Source organism: Oculina patagonica, chromosome 5 (assembly GCF_052425735.1).
Source record: "Oculina patagonica isolate OP01 chromosome 5, crgOcupat, whole genome shotgun sequence".
Taxonomy (NCBI): domain Eukaryota; kingdom Metazoa; phylum Cnidaria; class Anthozoa; order Scleractinia; family Oculinidae; genus Oculina; species Oculina patagonica.
In genome coordinates, this window is record NC_135762.1 from 5,958,548 (window position 1) to 5,974,368 (window position 15,821).

The 15,821-nt window shown below is 38.1% G+C and overlaps 2 protein-coding genes across 3 annotated transcripts; one reads left to right on the top strand and one right to left on the bottom strand.

The window, feature by feature from the left end:
• Positions 1–2,293: 2,293 nt before the first annotated feature.
• Positions 2,294–11,436, bottom strand: LOC144653883 (ATP-dependent (S)-NAD(P)H-hydrate dehydratase-like). Of its 2 annotated transcripts, XM_078514011.1 has the most exons (10): positions 11,067–11,436; positions 7,410–7,455; positions 6,816–6,904; positions 6,440–6,548; positions 6,016–6,066; positions 5,727–5,831; positions 4,289–4,412; positions 3,666–3,792; positions 2,582–2,830; positions 2,294–2,514 (listed from the first exon to the last, which is right to left on the bottom strand). In XM_078514011.1, the coding sequence occupies exons 1-9, from the start codon at positions 11,351–11,353 to the stop codon at positions 2,629–2,631; spliced, it is 1,140 nt and encodes a 379-aa protein (XP_078370137.1). In that variant the 5' UTR covers positions 11,354–11,436; the 3' UTR covers positions 2,294–2,514; positions 2,582–2,628. The 2 variants fall into 2 exon arrangements, with proteins under 2 accessions (XP_078370137.1, XP_078370136.1); XM_078514010.1 differs by having other exon boundaries at positions 2,294–2,830.
• A 23-nt stretch (positions 11,437–11,459) lies between these two features.
• On the top strand, positions 11,460–15,804 carry LOC144653847 (ferredoxin-fold anticodon-binding domain-containing protein 1-like). The gene is made up of 4 exons (XM_078513953.1): positions 11,460–12,002; positions 13,024–13,183; positions 13,916–14,885; positions 15,260–15,804. Exons 1-4 carry the CDS (start codon positions 11,516–11,518, stop codon positions 15,578–15,580), a joined length of 1,938 nt encoding a protein of 645 aa, XP_078370079.1. The 5' UTR covers positions 11,460–11,515; the 3' UTR covers positions 15,581–15,804.
• The last annotated feature ends 17 nt before the right edge of the window (positions 15,805–15,821 follow it).

Here is a 15,821-nt window from a genome sequence, read left to right on the forward strand (position 1 = left end):
GAAGGTTGTAAATTATTTCTATCGTGAATAAATCAGGATCGGCTTGCAGAGGTCAAGGAAGGCCACATAATCAAAGTTTAATAGTTTCAACAAACGAAGTAAACTGTCAACCCTTTAGCGGTGTATAGTGTAACTCCTCCCTCGATGACAGCTTTTTATTTTTGTCAAAAGACTGCTAACCCGGGGAGGGAGGGGAAGGGATTGAATACAACCTGAGCTGAGTAGCGTCCGGCTTCTTAATTTCTTGCCTCAAGACAAGTTTACTCTGCGAAAGTTGTAAAAAATTTAAAATAACACACTGACAACACACTTGAGCCCGATTTGAGAGATTCTTGATTTTGTAAAAGGATTTTTCTTCGACCAGATAACATCTCATAAAAAAATCGCGCTCAGCCATGGACAATCGGGACGTTTACTGTCTGGTCGTACGCTGTTTATCGCTTTTAGCTCCGTGTGGTCCGGCCTGCTGTTGAGTGGCGTTAATTTTATACAGCTGGTGATCAATCTTAACAGTTGGGGTACTGATTCTGACTGAGATACCCTTTAAGCAACTCGGCTTGACGCTATCATACCTTAGCTTTGTCTTGTATCTTGAAATGAAACAGACGGTGCGAAAATAGCCCGGGAAACCGGGCTCAACTGCGATGTTGCGTACCAAGGCAATTTCAAGCTTCTCCCTCACCGTTCGCTTCTACTTTTATGTTTATAAATTTGCACTGTTGTACTTCTATTTTATTACTGGAAGCCATAACTACCTTTATAGCGCACTAAAGTAGCCGCGTTTTTTGCACTAAACAGCAGGCGAACTGACACGGCTTTTTTCAAGGGCAAGATCGCTTCTCACGCTTGTAATGTCCATCTCTTGGATTGCATTGTTGCACTTATATTTTATTATTGAAAGCCATTACTACCTTTTTTAGCGCACTAAAGTAGACGCGTTTTTTTGCGCTAAACAGGAGGCGAAGAACTCGGCTGTTTTCAAGGGCTAGATACTTTCTCAAGTTAGTCAGGATGTCCATCCACCTCACGGATCTGATTACAATGTGGTGTGTTTATTTCCCCTCCAAACCAAGTACGATGAAAAAGACGTTCTGAACGAGGTCAATGTCGAAAAAGAGGAGTGCCTAATCTTAAAAAGAATCTGAAAAGTACCACCTGAGAAAACAGACAACACTTTTCAGCAGTTCGACTTGGGTGGTTTTGTTCAGAGATCACAATTCCAGCACCCTGAAATTTTGTAAACAAAAGTGGTCAAGAGAACACCGATAAAGCCTGTTGACGCCCAATAAATGAACAGCCTAACCCGTTAGACTGGACAAGAGAGGAAAGGGGAGCCGGGGGTGGGGGAGGGGGGTAATTGCCAAGTTAACGCTGATTTCACAAATTAAAAATATTCAATTTCCTACTTTTTACTGTGCCTTACATTTTGGCACGTCAGGTCCTTGCTCATGTGATATGAATGTTTTTACAGGCTTGCTCTATGCAACAATTGGTCACGTGGCCTACCTTTCGTAAAGATAAAAGCAATGACATGCAAATTTTTCAGACTTTTATCTCAAAACGGTGTATTGTGTTGGCCGTTCAAAATTAGAAGAATTTGAATAAGAAGAGCAAGCCTTCCATTCAATCACACTCTAGTGCTTTGCTTACAAAACATTGTAAAATTTCCAGTTTTCAACTGCAATAAATTCTTGTCCTTGCGGATCAATGCCCTGAAATTTGCCGATACGGTGAAAAAAAAAACTGTTGCAAAAGGCCCATTCGAGGTTCATTGGATTTAATTCAAGTCTTAACCACTTTCTTTTGATTTGGATGGACGTGGGATTTCACCTGAAATTTTGAAATCCATTCATTGTGGCGTTGTCTAATGGTTTTGAGGCAGTTAAAAAGAAGAAGGGTAGGTACCCAAAATATTTGTCAAGCACATAGTCATTCAACACACCGTTACACGCAACTGCAGGGCCGTAACCAGACCTTTGCCATAGACGAGTCAAGATCTTGCTTGCAGGTCCTGGGAGCATGCCCTCCAGAAATTTTTGAAACCTAGAAGTTATGAATCTCTTTAAGAGACATTTTTCACGAGGTATTTCTTGGGAAAAATCAATCTTGTTCAACTGGGGATTATTTTCCCAACAAAACATATTTAGTTTTTAATTTTGGGTAAAAATTTAGACGAGGCAAGTGCCTCGTCTTGCCTCTTCCAGTGCTAGTTACGGCCCTGAACCTAGTTCCTTATGTTTAGTTGAGATTCCAGTTGATACTAAGTCAGGCGTAATACGTCAACCCTCACATGTAACGTAAGAATACTTTGTTTAATCTTTCTCTCTATTGTTGTTATTTATATCACTGATATTTACATATTACCTTCATACACTGCCAACACCAAGAAAGTCTCATTTTTAAATTCATAAATTGTCCTTTACGAAGCCACCTCTAAAGTAAGGAAACTGTATTATATATGGCATACCTTTCTCTGACAGCGGGCTGAACTTAAATTTTTCAAAAATAAAAGTTTTTTTATAAGAAACATGTCTTGCAAGGAAGTCTCGCAAAAATTCTTGCAGTCTTTGGTCGTTGGTAAGTAAAAACATTCCGCAAAATGGAGCATTTCTTCCAGGCTTGCATGCTCTACACAGTGTGTTCTTGTCTTGAAACTCGCTCATCCGACTTTTTTTCAGGAAACAAAAGTTCAAAAGCGTCATGAATTTCAGGAATCATATCCGTGGTCGTCATGTTTCGTCGGTACTTTGCAAACGCCAGTCTGTTACAGGTTCTTGTTAGTGCACAGGCACCGTAGGCTGCAACCAAGGATCGACTATATAGACACGCTCTGAAATTGGAATAGAAATACGACCTCTGTTACGATAAACGAGTTCAACAGAAAACGAAACAAAAACTGTTTGATTTTGATTGAAAAAAATTGGTATTTTATCGTGGTTAAATTATGTGAATTAGTTTTGAAATGAATTAGGCAAAGTCGTGGAAATGTTTGCGACGAAAATTTCCTTTAAAGGTGAATCGCTTCTCCCTCTTCGTCCGAGTTTTCAACGTGCCCCGAGGCCGGCGCACTTTTCCCGCCACAAACGCACGTGATCACATCCCGCGTCTAAAAAGCGCGCGAAAAGAACAGCGCGGGTGCGTTCACCCGTTCATTTTGCTCGAACTTTTCATAAGAAAACATGTCTTGCAAGGAAGTCTCGCAAAAATTATTGAAGTCTTCGGTTACTGGTAAGTCATTCTCTACTCGTTCGATATGTAACTTGAATTTAGAAGTATCCTTTTCTTTTCTAGCTGTCCATTCGTTACTTTTGTCGACTTTCGGCCGCTTTCAAGCCGGGAAGTTTCATGAGAGTTCAGCAAGACCTACTGGATAATTTAGAGCTAAGAGGAAAACAATTTATTAATGGTAGAAAGAGTAATTAGCATCTCGAAAGGACACAAGATTTCTGTTATTTTTGTTGTTTCAACTGCAAACACAGGCTACTGTCACTACGAAAGATGCTAGCTGATTTGACGCCGCTCAGAAGTCTCGCCTTCGCAGGCTTTTTAATACCGACTTTTAGGTGAATTTTTCAATTGTTTTCGAGGACACGTTCAACTGTATTTGATAACACGTTTGACGAATTTAATTATTATCATAGAAACATATTTAAATACATACATACCTTTCATCTTTGCTCATTTTCTTGAATGCCATATCTGCCCAGTGGAAAAATACTCCCAAAGATCCAGACAAAACGTCACCTTGCCCTCCACAGCGCCTGTTGCTGCCTTCTGTTGTACAATGAACAACTGCACAGAAGTAAAAACAACTCAGCACCATCAAAATGTATTAATCGATCTTTTTACTGTTTTTTTTCTGCCGCATTGCCCACAGCACAAACAGGTGCTAAATACTTTGACAAGGTCTCTTACGGGCAAATGACTTGTGGAAAATTAAAACTAACTGTATGCTTTGGAGAAAAAGTACGAGCCTCAAATTTAATCAGAAACTTTTTTGCTTCGCGTGTTAAGTTTAAATTTCATTGTTGTTAAAGAATTTTAATTTTTAAGGAAATGATTTTAGCTTTTATCTTAAGTTTACCATACAAACACTGCATACACGCTGTGTTTGCACTCTCGGCAATATGGCAGCGAAAACCTTGCGAGGAGGTATTTTACAACAGTAAAGAAACTGAGCAAATACTAAGGAACAAAGAGATAATTTTATGGACCTCTTAACAACAATTTCAAAAAGTGCATTCCAGCTTTTTTTTCCAAAGAAATGGTTAAATTAGATTTTTCTTACCATCTTTTCCATCGGCAAGGATGTCTTCCTGCCCTTTCCGACATATTGTGACTCCACCTAACTCTCGGCATAGCTGTGTCACATGACTTGAAGTGTCAATGGAGGGGTCAGGTTCACGGCCAAACTGGGAGATTGACACATAAAAAAGGGGTAAGTAATGACAAAATTCTGCCTGTATTTAAGAGGTAAGTATTCAACTGCAAGTAAAAATAAACGATAATAACGAACGACGTTTCGGAGTCGTCATGACACCATTTTCACAGTCATTCAACCAGTTTTTGTTAGCAACAAAATCGAACAAAAGCTTAAAGTACAAGAGAAAAAACCACCTATTGTAAACCAGCAGTGTGTTGTATATAGATTTGAATGCGACTTGTGCGATGCAAGTTATGTAGGATACACACTGAGGCATTTACATCAGCGCGTGGACGAGCACAAGAACAAAACATCATCTATTGGCAAGCATTATAGAGACAAACACTGTATTGTCCCAAAAGACCTTGACAAACAGTTTCATGTCATCAAGAAGTGCAAGAATAAGTTTGATTGTTTAGTGCATGAAATGCTAGTAATTAGAGAATTGTCACCATCTCTAAATGTCCAATCAGACTCAATCCGAGCCAAACTATTTGCGTGACATTGCATATTTATTATGTTAATCTTAAGCGAACTTTTTCTGACAGTTTATTCTTTTCATTTTTGAACTTGAAAATGGTGTCATGACGACTCCGAAACGTCGTTCGTTATTATCGTTTATTTTTACTTGCCTATGTATATCAAAACCTTTGCTCATAAGTATTCAACTATAAAAAAAATTTAAAGAAATTTATTTGCTACAAATATTGCAGTTTGAAGAACGCAATTCTCCTAACTGATTATTATGCCTTTCTTTTAATGATTGTTCTGAGAATTTGGTGCTACATAAAAACACTATTTTCTTGATAATCATCATGCTGCCACAGTGCTGCACTTGAAGGAGAAAAATGGATGTTTATCGGACTGATCATAGGAAGCATGTAGCCTAATGTTATTGCACTTTGGATCAAGTAGTCTGGGTTTAAGCTGGGGGGGGGGGGGACCTTGTGTCGTGTTTTTGTGCAAGGTGCATTACTCTAACAGTTCCTGTCCACCCAACGCCAGTTATTCAAACGGTGGGTAATGCTATCCATCAGACAAGCATCATATCTTAGGGAGTAGTAGTAGTCCCAGTACAGTCACTTTAGGGACGGACCATTAGAAAAGTGATGGGGGGGGGGGGAAAAAAAAAAAAAAAAAAAAAAAAAAAAAAAAAAAATGGGGAAAGGGGGGGGGAAAAAGGCCTTATCCTACACTGACCAACTGAAGTAAATGAAACCTGACTCCTGTTCCTTAACCATAATTATCATGTATAAACACAGTCTGTTACTGATTAATTTAATTAACAAATTAATGATCTTACCATGGTGCTGTACAGTCTTGTAAACTCCATAGCATTTGGTGTAAGAATTGCTTTGGTGTAGTTCTTGATTATGTCAGGGTAAGATGTTATCATATAGAGCCCATCCTAATGGAATAAAAATCAATTCAATAAAGCTATACAGATCTAAAAATAATATTTATTATTTTATTTGTATTACCTTAAAGTTTGTCAGTTCAATTTGCCAATACAAGGGCTCGCTATTCTCTTGTCCCACTCAATATGCAAAGAAGAACACAACTATTTCTCAATGTAAAAAAATTTACTCAACTGCATCTATGACAAGGAGTTTTCCCTGTTCCTTTGCAAGCTCAAGCACTCCCTGCAAGACAAAAAGACAATCATAACACAAGCTTCCCTTTAAAGTTTTATGAAGACATTGAATCTGACAAACTAGAAACTCTTTCTCCAGTTTACTGGTAGTTGAACTAAAAATCTTGAAATTACAGACCACACGTATCTGTATATATGTTGCAGGTTTGGTTTTCGGGTTAAATCCGTTTCAAGCCTAGTTTAATCTGTTTCAACATGAAGATAACGATCTATTGGACTTTCTTTTAATGAATTGGAGTTATTTTATGTCATTGTAAAAGTGTTTTCTTCAGGTTGAAGCAGATTTATCTAGGTCAAAAAGGGATTAAATTAACCTGAAAACGGATTTGACCTGCAACATATACCATATATATTGGATTTACCTTGACATTTTCAATGATTGTTGGGTTTCTTCCCATTCCTGGGCCAACCACAAGGCAGTGAAGTCTTGAAAGCCAATCCTTCACCTCTTTTACTGCTGTCTTTCTATCTCTAAAGAAACAAATTCAGTACAAATGAAATCAGCCACCTATTCTTAAATTAGAGAAAGGGATTTTGAGATATTTTGAACTCAAAAATAAAGAAAGGTGCTCCACTAAGATAAAATGCTTTAATTCATTTTTTAATCTATTCCATTTTTCATTTAGCCAAAAATTTCCTCCTTTATATGAAGAATTCATGTCTGCCACTAATCTCATCTCTTTTGTCAATTCCTGGACAATACACAGAAATTTGTATGAGGTGTCTTTGTGTACTTACAAAAGTGGATGGACAATGAGTTCAGGGCTGTATGACTTAATCACTACAGCTGCATCACTTGTGCAAAACACATGAGACAAATCTGCACCCTAAAAAATCAACAAAGTGAATATCAATGTGGTTTCCAAAATAAACTGGTTGATAATTGGTATCAAAGTTTGAAAAATCCACTTGGGACACAGGTTCATGTTTCTTCTGAAAAACATCTATTATCAGTTTCTTGAGATCTCCTGGATTGTCAGTGTGTGACCAAACTAAATAACCATCACATTTATTTTACAACCCTTGATAACTAAAAGCCCCTGAGCATAGAAAAGTCTAGTCTGAGGACACATTAGGGAGTATTCAGCTTCCATAGCATTAAAAAAAAGAGGTATCTTCCCTCCAGCTGATTGGGTGTTAGCACATTGCAGTCTTATCCACCAATCTGCTGGCCAGTACCCATTTACAACTTGGTGGGGCCAGACTTAATTAAGTTGTAAGAGTACAAGCTCTCAAGCTCTGAATGACAAGCCAAATGATCTAACCATTCTCTACCAATAAAATTAATAATGTGTATTTCAAATAAATTATACTTCTAAAATCAATACTTACAGCTTTCAATGCTGATATTGCTGCAAAATATGGAGCACCTGTATACCTGCAGTAGAATCAGAGGAGGGATGTTATCATTTGTGGTTTTACTTGCTTTATAATTTCATATGCCAATCAGAAGCCGAGACCAGTTTCAACTTGACTTCTGTTTGGATTAAATTAGCACAAAAGAATGACCATAAAACTCTATTAAGCCCCCACCACCTCTTTTAAGCCCCTCCCATCTTTATTAAGCTCCTCCAGAAGCAAATTTCTAGCTGTTATCTGCCAGGTTCCTGTAGCCAACAGAAAAGGGTTTTCTGCATTGTGGTTACAATGTTATTGTTTTAGGTTAAATTTTTTTAAACCAGTTAGATGATTATTCTCCTTAATGCACATTGTCATAATCTGAAACAAAAGAAAATTAAAAATCTAGCTGGTTGAAAAACTTCAAGCCAAAAAAAACCACTATACAACTGTGCATTGGCATCACTTGTGCGTCAGTATCCAAGAGGAGATGAATTAGGGTACGCAAATTTGCCGATTTGTAGATTTTTTTGGCCTAGTCCATTGATCTGCCACTGTTTTCATTTCGTTCAAATCCAGACCTGCATTACATGAAAACTTTTTGTGGTAAAGTTTCACTGCAACAGACTGTCCATGCCTGTGTTTTGAAGCCGATTTTTCATCCTATCATTAGGACTTCACGACGATGAAAATGTGTAATTCATTACGAATTCAGTTATTAATTCACGCATGCCCAACGAAGCGGTAGATGTCCCACGGGGGATTAAGTGACTTAACAACCGAATGCAGTTTTTTCGTTCACAAAAAACCGGTTTGTGACTACGCGAAGATCAAACAAGTAAACGAACTAGTGAACAAAGTGAAACGCTTTGAACATGAAAACTTCGATAAATTCAGTTCAGACAAGCAAACACTCTCTTGAAATATGTGACCTCTTTTTTTGAAATGATGCGCCGTAAACATTAATTTTTTTTTTCAAGAAAGTTTCGAACACGCGTACGCGCCAGCGAGACTAATTGATTGTCTATTGTAGCGTAAAGGCAAGTAGGAAAAAATGATATCTCTGGTTCTATTTGGCGTAAATCAGTGATTTAAACGGTGAAATGATCTTAATAAAAAGAAACAATGATCTACGAAAGTTTTTATGATGCGTCGTGAAAATATATTAACTTTTTTGCGAGATAAATTTTCTGTCATTCGGCACACGCCGGCGAGACTTGTTTGTGGAATGAATAATTGCCGACTCATTGTCTGTTGAAGCATCACGGCAAGTAGCAGAAAGAATGATTTCTCTTTGTTCTATTTGGCATAAGTTGTTTATTTAAACGGTGAAATGATATCAATGAGTAAAACTGATGTTCTATAAAAGTTTATATGATACGCCAGAACATTTATTAAAAGATAAAAGTTTCGGAATATTTTCAATCAACCCGCGCCGATGAGAACTTGTCGCAACAATTGACTTGTCGCACGTGTTTATTCAACAATTCAAAAAAAAACTTTCGCTCACAGAAATATCTCAAGCACATTAGCGCAACAATTTAATCTAAATGAGGAATGGTTTCTTTTACTGTAGTGTTCTTTGCTGTTATAAACACCTTTGTAAGCTTGTTGAAGAAGCGATTTATTTCTTGTGGGACGCGTACGCTCCAAAAGAAAAAATATATCTGTCGGCGCGTAGGGAATATTCACGTATTAGTATAATTTCAGAGGTGATTATAAGAATTGAAGCATTCTGATTGGTCGAGAAGCTCGGCTTATGAGGCTATAATCACCCCGCGCGAGGTGATTATAGTTTTGAAGGCCTGGTTATTTTGCTGAATGAAAATTTCTTTGATTTGAAAGAAACCAGTCTAAGTCCTGGATATTTTAAACACTGGGAATTTTTCAAATTAACTACCAAGGCTTTTGGACCGAAAATATTTTCAAGAGATGGTTCTCAAGGCGTGAGAAATGATCGTAAACACGGCGGTTTTGGCGATCGATGAGAAACTCAGTCAGATCGATTGAGCAAACATTATTTAGTTCTCTTCTCACCGGAGCTACTCATTTTCGAGAGGATTCCCACATTCGTTTAGAAGTCATCAACAATCATACAAAGAAAACGGACATCTATCTTTCTCACAGTGTTTGTTTTGTTCTGTTTTATTGCTTTAACTAAATAAATTCTGATTGTAATCGATGAATTAAACTGGTTTACACCGTATGCAAGCGAACACTTGTGTTTGCTGTTTTCTTGTTTGCTATAGTTATTTTTTTAAGTTCTTGATGATCACCTCTAAAAATTACACTAAAACAATTATTCGCCTTAGGCTCAGTGATTATTGTTGAATAATCACTTCGCCTTCGGCGAATAATTGTTAATTAAAAGTGAGACCAAACTCTTTGTAGTATTCACACAAATGAACACACGCTTTAAATATGAGAACCATCGTAAGTTTTATTCAGATAAGTGAACAGACGCTTTGAACATGAAAACTTAGCTAAGTAAACAGTAACACACGCTCCAAAAGTTTTATTCAAACAGGGGAGATCACGCTTCGAACTTCAGCAAGTTTACCTAAAACAAGCGAACGTACCACACACGCTTTGAACACTAGAATTCGATCAGTTTTCCTTAGATAAGCGAGCATTCGCTTTGAACATGAACCGATAAACATTTCACTATCGGAATAATATGTTTTGCTTTCAAAACCGGTTTTAACATCAATAGAAACTTGGACTCGAACCGCATTTTCACAGCCTGCTTTGAGACTCCCAAGACGACTCGTGATTGGACGTGGGGGCTCATGAATATTAAATACCCGACCTGACTCGGGTCGGCTGAATTACACATTTTCATCTCTGCGATGTCCTCATGATAATTGCATGCTTATACCAAGGCAATGCTACAGCATTATTTAAAACACCAATATAAATATGCAGTACACCTTGAATAATTAATTAAGGGGGTATTACGGTTACAAAAAATCTGATTTTTTTCAAAAGGCCAACCAAAAATCCATGATCCAAACTTTATTTAGGATTGATCACGATATGAACAACAAGACAGACAGAGACCGGCATCCAGGCCAAATTTCTCAGCTGATCCATTGATTCACCATATTTTCGAAATCCACAAACACGTTTAATATATTATAATAATAATTATGATTTTGAGTGTCAAATCTGTTGATCTGCAAATCTATTCACCCTCCTCCTCCAAGAGCTTATTTTCCATTTGGTACATAGATCATAATTTCTCTTTAACAATTAGACTACAAGCCCGAGTTTTCTATGAGTGAATAGTCAATGAGGTGCAGCCGTGTTGACTGTCGCTCATACAAAACGAGGGCGAGTGGTCTAATTGTTTTAGTAGAAACTCTAGTCCAAAACCAAAAACAGTAACAAAACCTACAATTTTGTGCACTTTGAAGATAAAGCAAGAAGAAAAACTGGTAAGTACCGGGCATTTGTTGGATTATGATTCACATATACAGCATAGCTAGTTCCATCAGCATGCAGGAAATGTGTCCAGAACACCTGGACAAATTTTTTAGACACATACATACTGCTGTTTATTTGATGCAATATAACAAGTTAGGGCAAATAACAAAGCTGATGTGAGCTTTCTACACAAAGTGAACCAGATATGATCTACTTTATACTCACTCTTGACATCCGCCTATCACACCTATTCTGCCCAGCTGTCCTTTGTGAGAACAATCCACAAGAGCAGGGATGGTTTCCCTCACAAGTTCCAAGCAACTGCACTGTTTTTTCGGAGCCTTGATATGAGTGGCATCTGTTGCCGATCTGAAACGACTGTTGAGCTGATTCTCTCCACCAGCGAAAGTACTTCGTCTCGCCGCCATAACAAAACGAAAATTGGCGACGTTAGTGGAGCTAAAACGCCTCTTTGCAACATGTATGGAATTGCTGCTAAATGATCCTCCCATAAGACTTCAATGTTCAAGGCATTTATTTGATCGCGTGGGAGCTGGGTTCTATATGTGGTTTACATGTCTGTTACACCACGTCATTTGCGCAGTGCCGTGCCGCGCAAACAAAATGGCGGACTTCGCGGGTCCAACGGCACAAGTTTTGATTTAGCACCGACTATGGCTTTACTAGACACAAAATTGTATTCCAATAATGTTCTGGTTGTCGGAGATGGCAACTTTTCATTCACTGTTTGCTTAGCATCTGCGTTATCAGAGACGACGGTTAAAATCGTGGCAACATCTTTGGATTCCCCCGCTGCCTTGGCAAACAATGACTTCGCTGTTGAAAACATCGAGAAGTTATCTGCTTTTCAGAACGTCGAAATCTTGCATGAAGTGGACGCAACGAATCTTTCTAAGACTTTTGGCTCAAAAATCTTTGATCGGGTGATCTTCAACTTTCCACACATTGGTGGGAAATCGAACATCGGCAAATCCAGAGAGCTTTTGGAGCGGTTCTTTGCAAGCGCCGCGCGCCATGTTGAACCTTACAAGGGCGATATTTGTGTTAGCCTTTGCCAAGGTCAGGGAGGGACACCTTTGGACAATCCGAGAAGGGAGCTTGGAAACACTTGGCAGGTTGTTTACCAAGCTGCTAAAGCAGGTACGGTTAGTAGTATTTTTAAATATTTAGCTACATGTGTTACTTTTGCTGTACCAACCCTCAGCTTTGCATTACGTTATACCAGCAAAATTTGACGTGATTTAACAAGGAAAAGTTTGTATTGGATGTACTTTAAAATCCCAATAACCCCTCCCCCCGAAAGTCAGTTCGTCCATCAGTCAGTCCACAGGCAGACAATCCTCTGTGTTTGAGGCTGCGTGACGTAAGCGTCAGGGTACGCGCTATTTGATCTCATACGGTCACTGTACAGTCTGTAGTCTGTATTGATTGACCTCGGCTTGAGTCAACTGATCGCGAGAAATGCTAGTGCGTACTGTGACGTCATGCGGCCTCAGACACAGAGGATTGTCTGCCTGTGGTCAGTGAAACAAATCAGTCACTAAATTCACAAATGCAAATGGAAACCACAAGGAGTCCCCAGCAAAGGCAACTGTGACAGAGCTACGTACATAATGTAGGGGGCAACTGCTAACATACCGGTGCTTTAGCCACTTTATAGTGTCACATTATATTCATTTCTATTTATCTTGCCATTTTCAAGCCCTCAGAATGTGTTGTTCCAGAAAATATCCATACATGTACCCCTCCAATGGAAGGTTTGTTGGTTTGAATCCCCTCACCCCTCTGAAAATTCCAGTTAAGTCCCATACTTTTCTTAAACATTTTGGCTATTGATACCCCCACCCCCTCAGAATTTCCAATGACCTTCCATGGGGTGGGTATGAATGTTTTCTGGAACTGCACAATTGAGAAAAGCAAGTCATGAGGAGAAATGAGAAAGAAATGTTTTTTCTTTTGCTCTTATACAAATAAGGAAACCTGTCAAAATATGCATGATGCATGTCAATCATGACTGTGAACTACCCCTTATTTCCAATCATTTGGCAAGAATTAAAGGAAGCTTTGGCCTTTATCTTGCAGCAAAGTAGGAAAACACTTGACCAGTTTTGATTAATATGTAAATGTTCTATTTTTAATCAGCATTTTTTATTTACTCTAGGTCTTATTTTAAATGCCGTATATCCATTTAGAAGCATAGATTATACTTCCTACAGAAGTGCAGGCTTCCGTGGACAGCTTGGTAAAGGTTTCCACACTGTCAATGGACTCACTCACATGTTTGTGCATGGAGTGCCTCTGGAAACCGTTCCAGACTTGGAGTAAGTTTCCAACATTTAAAAGTACATCTCAATATACATGTAATTTCAATTATTTTTGATAATGTGTATCTATTCTCTCAATAGTTACAATTTTTAAGACTTGACTTGATGGTTAAAATCAAGGATAGATTTTTACACAAATTATTCGTGATCACTCACCAAAAATTTCTCCTAATTTGGTTCATGCTTTGTCACCAGAGCTGTGCTCTAGCAGGGCCTGGGTGCCCCAGGCAACTTACTTTTGTCTTTGGGAGACTTGTATAGCTTTGCTCTGTTGAAAGCTTTTAAGAGCTGGGCACCCAAGATTTCTTACAGAAGAGCCCTCAAGCACCCTGCAATTTGTTATTCTAAGAGCACAGCTTTGGTCACCCAAAGCTTTATCAAAAAAATACCACTGTTGTCAATCTTTAGCCTCTCTAATTACTTTTTCCAGCATCAGTTCACAGGTCATGATACCCAATCAATGTTTTGATGTAACATCACTTGCAAGGCCTCATAATCTCTCACTGAATCTAACAGTGAAATGCACACAACATGAAATGACTTTTTCACTAACACAGCCCAAGTGACCACTTTGGAAAGTGAATTTTTAATGACTCTTACCTTGAGAGCAGAATGCATGCTTTGAGCTTCATCAAAGTGCACAGTTGTAGTCCTATATTGTTTTTTTTTTTTTTCCTGAATGCCTTTTCTCCAAGATTTATGTTTTGCTCTACTTTCTTTTTTAACCAGGAATTTTATGTCCAACCACAAGAACATCTTAGGAGGCCTCTACCCAGCAGATGGTCTCAGTTGTGTTCCTGGTAACCCTGTTTATATTTTGGTCAACAAGCTTAAAAGTTTCTTCTCAAATTACATTATTGGTGATACATTTGGTAAAACTGTTGGACCATTTGACAATCACAGCCAATCAGAAGGTGTAAGCAGCACAAATCAACAAGCAGAGGAATTGAATGTCGAAGAAGAAGTAGTTAGTGACAAATCTCAAAGATCATTACTAGATACCAACTTTTCACTATCAAGCAGGGTTCTTCAAAAGATTCAAGCAAATTGTCATTCCTTTGTCTTAAGTGGTACTGAAATTGACTTCTTCCTTCCTCCATCCTCTCAATCTCACCCCATCAGTCACAAACTGGTGGCAGTGCAGATGTATGCAGAAGCTGTAACAGCTTCCAAAGTGAAAGCAGATATGGGCCGTGTTCTAGAAGAATTCATTAGAGAAATTTGTTCTTGTCTTGAAGACTTAAAAAGAGAAAGTTCTTGTCAAAGTTCACAAACAGATTCTTCTGATGCCACTTTAGCAGGTTCTGAGACAATCCAGTTGAAAAGCGGAAGACAAACAAAATTCCAAAATTTCAGAAATGCAGCTGGTGCAGGTACTAGATGTGAATGCAGAAAGCAAGCTGTTCAAGAGAAGTGTATTTTTTGTAGGCTGGAGAGCCACTATCTTGGATATGACATCTCTTCTCGAGTTTGCCTCAATGACCTTTTTCAACCTTTCACACAAACTGAACTGTACCATAAAGAGAGGTTGTTACTGTCTTGTGGTGTACTGGATTCTAACAAATTTTCAAAAGTTTGCTGTGGTTGGCTGATAGAAGTTAACTTGGATAACTTGGTCATGGCTTTGTGTGGGATTTCTGATGTACGACTGCTGTGGTCACAGGATCAAAGGTTTAAAGAACAGTTTTCAAGCCTGGAGGTAAAGCTATTTTTATTATTTCCATTTATTTTGTTATTAATTATTGTTTATTATGGGAGAACAATGATATTTTTTATTGTCCATAATTTCGGAATTGTTTATGTTTTGTTGAACAGTTATTTGTTTACCTTAAAACTATGCTTTTTTATTGAAATACACACAGAGAACGATTCTTACAAAGCAAAATGTTTACTACTAATTACTAACTAAACTGTAAACTACGGTATGCTGAAAACTCCTTCATGATTCCGTACTAAAGGTTTTCTTAAAAACAGAAGCCTACCTGTTTAGACTTTTTTTGAGTAATTTATAAAACGATAAAAGTCCTTTAGGTTTATCTTAAGTTTGAAGTTGTATCGTTCACTGATATTTAGGTCCATGCATTTCCAGACGCCAGGAAAAAGTTTGTGCCATTTAGTCTCTTTCCTCCAATGTACATCCATGACATAAGTTTTTGGATAACCGAACATATGACGGAGCAGCAGTTCTTTCAAGATATTTACGAAACCACTCAAGGATGTGTATGTGAGGTTTGGTTCATTGAACGATACCATGATACAGAACAGGATAAAGTGAGTTACAATTACCGAATGGCTTACAGCTCATGTGACAGGCCACTGAGCCATATCCAGACAGTACAAATGCAAAACTTGTTGAGGAGAAAACTCTTGAATTGTGACTTTCCACTCAAATAGCAGTTTGTGTGCATCATATTAGAACAAAATGCATAAAGCAAGGTAAGGTAATGTGGTAGGCAGGAGTAGAGGTTAATGTTAATAAGGAATTAATTATTGCAACTTCATTAGTAGGTAGCAACAGTGTACCATTTCAAACTTTTAACAAGTACATGCATTATCAAAATGTGACATTCACTGATACAGTGTGGTAAGTTCTTATTAGTACCGGTAAGTGGGTGTGCGGCATAACACAGGAACA

Bases quoted from the DNA above. Each gene is read 5' to 3' on its own strand.
- LOC144653883 (XM_078514011.1), bottom strand. From the start codon at position 11,353: ATGGGAGGATCATTTAGCAGCAATTCCATACATGTTGCAAAGAGGCGT. The intron at 3,793-4,288 runs GTAAGAAAAATC...ACTTCTGTGCAG, and splicing joins CCTTGCCGATGGAAAAGATG to TTGTTCATTGTACAACAGAA. The intron at 2,831-3,665 runs GTATGTATGTAT...TTCCAATTTCAG, and splicing joins AAAATGAGCAAAGATGAAAG to AGCGTGTCTATATAGTCGAT.
- LOC144653847 (XM_078513953.1), top strand. From the start codon at position 11,516: ATGGCTTTACTAGACACAAAATTGTATTCCAATAATGTTCTGGTTGTC. The intron at 13,184-13,915 runs GTAAGTTTCCAA...TTTTTTAACCAG, and splicing joins GAAACCGTTCCAGACTTGGA to GAATTTTATGTCCAACCACA. The intron at 14,886-15,259 runs GTAAAGCTATTT...ACTGATATTTAG, and splicing joins AACAGTTTTCAAGCCTGGAG to GTCCATGCATTTCCAGACGC.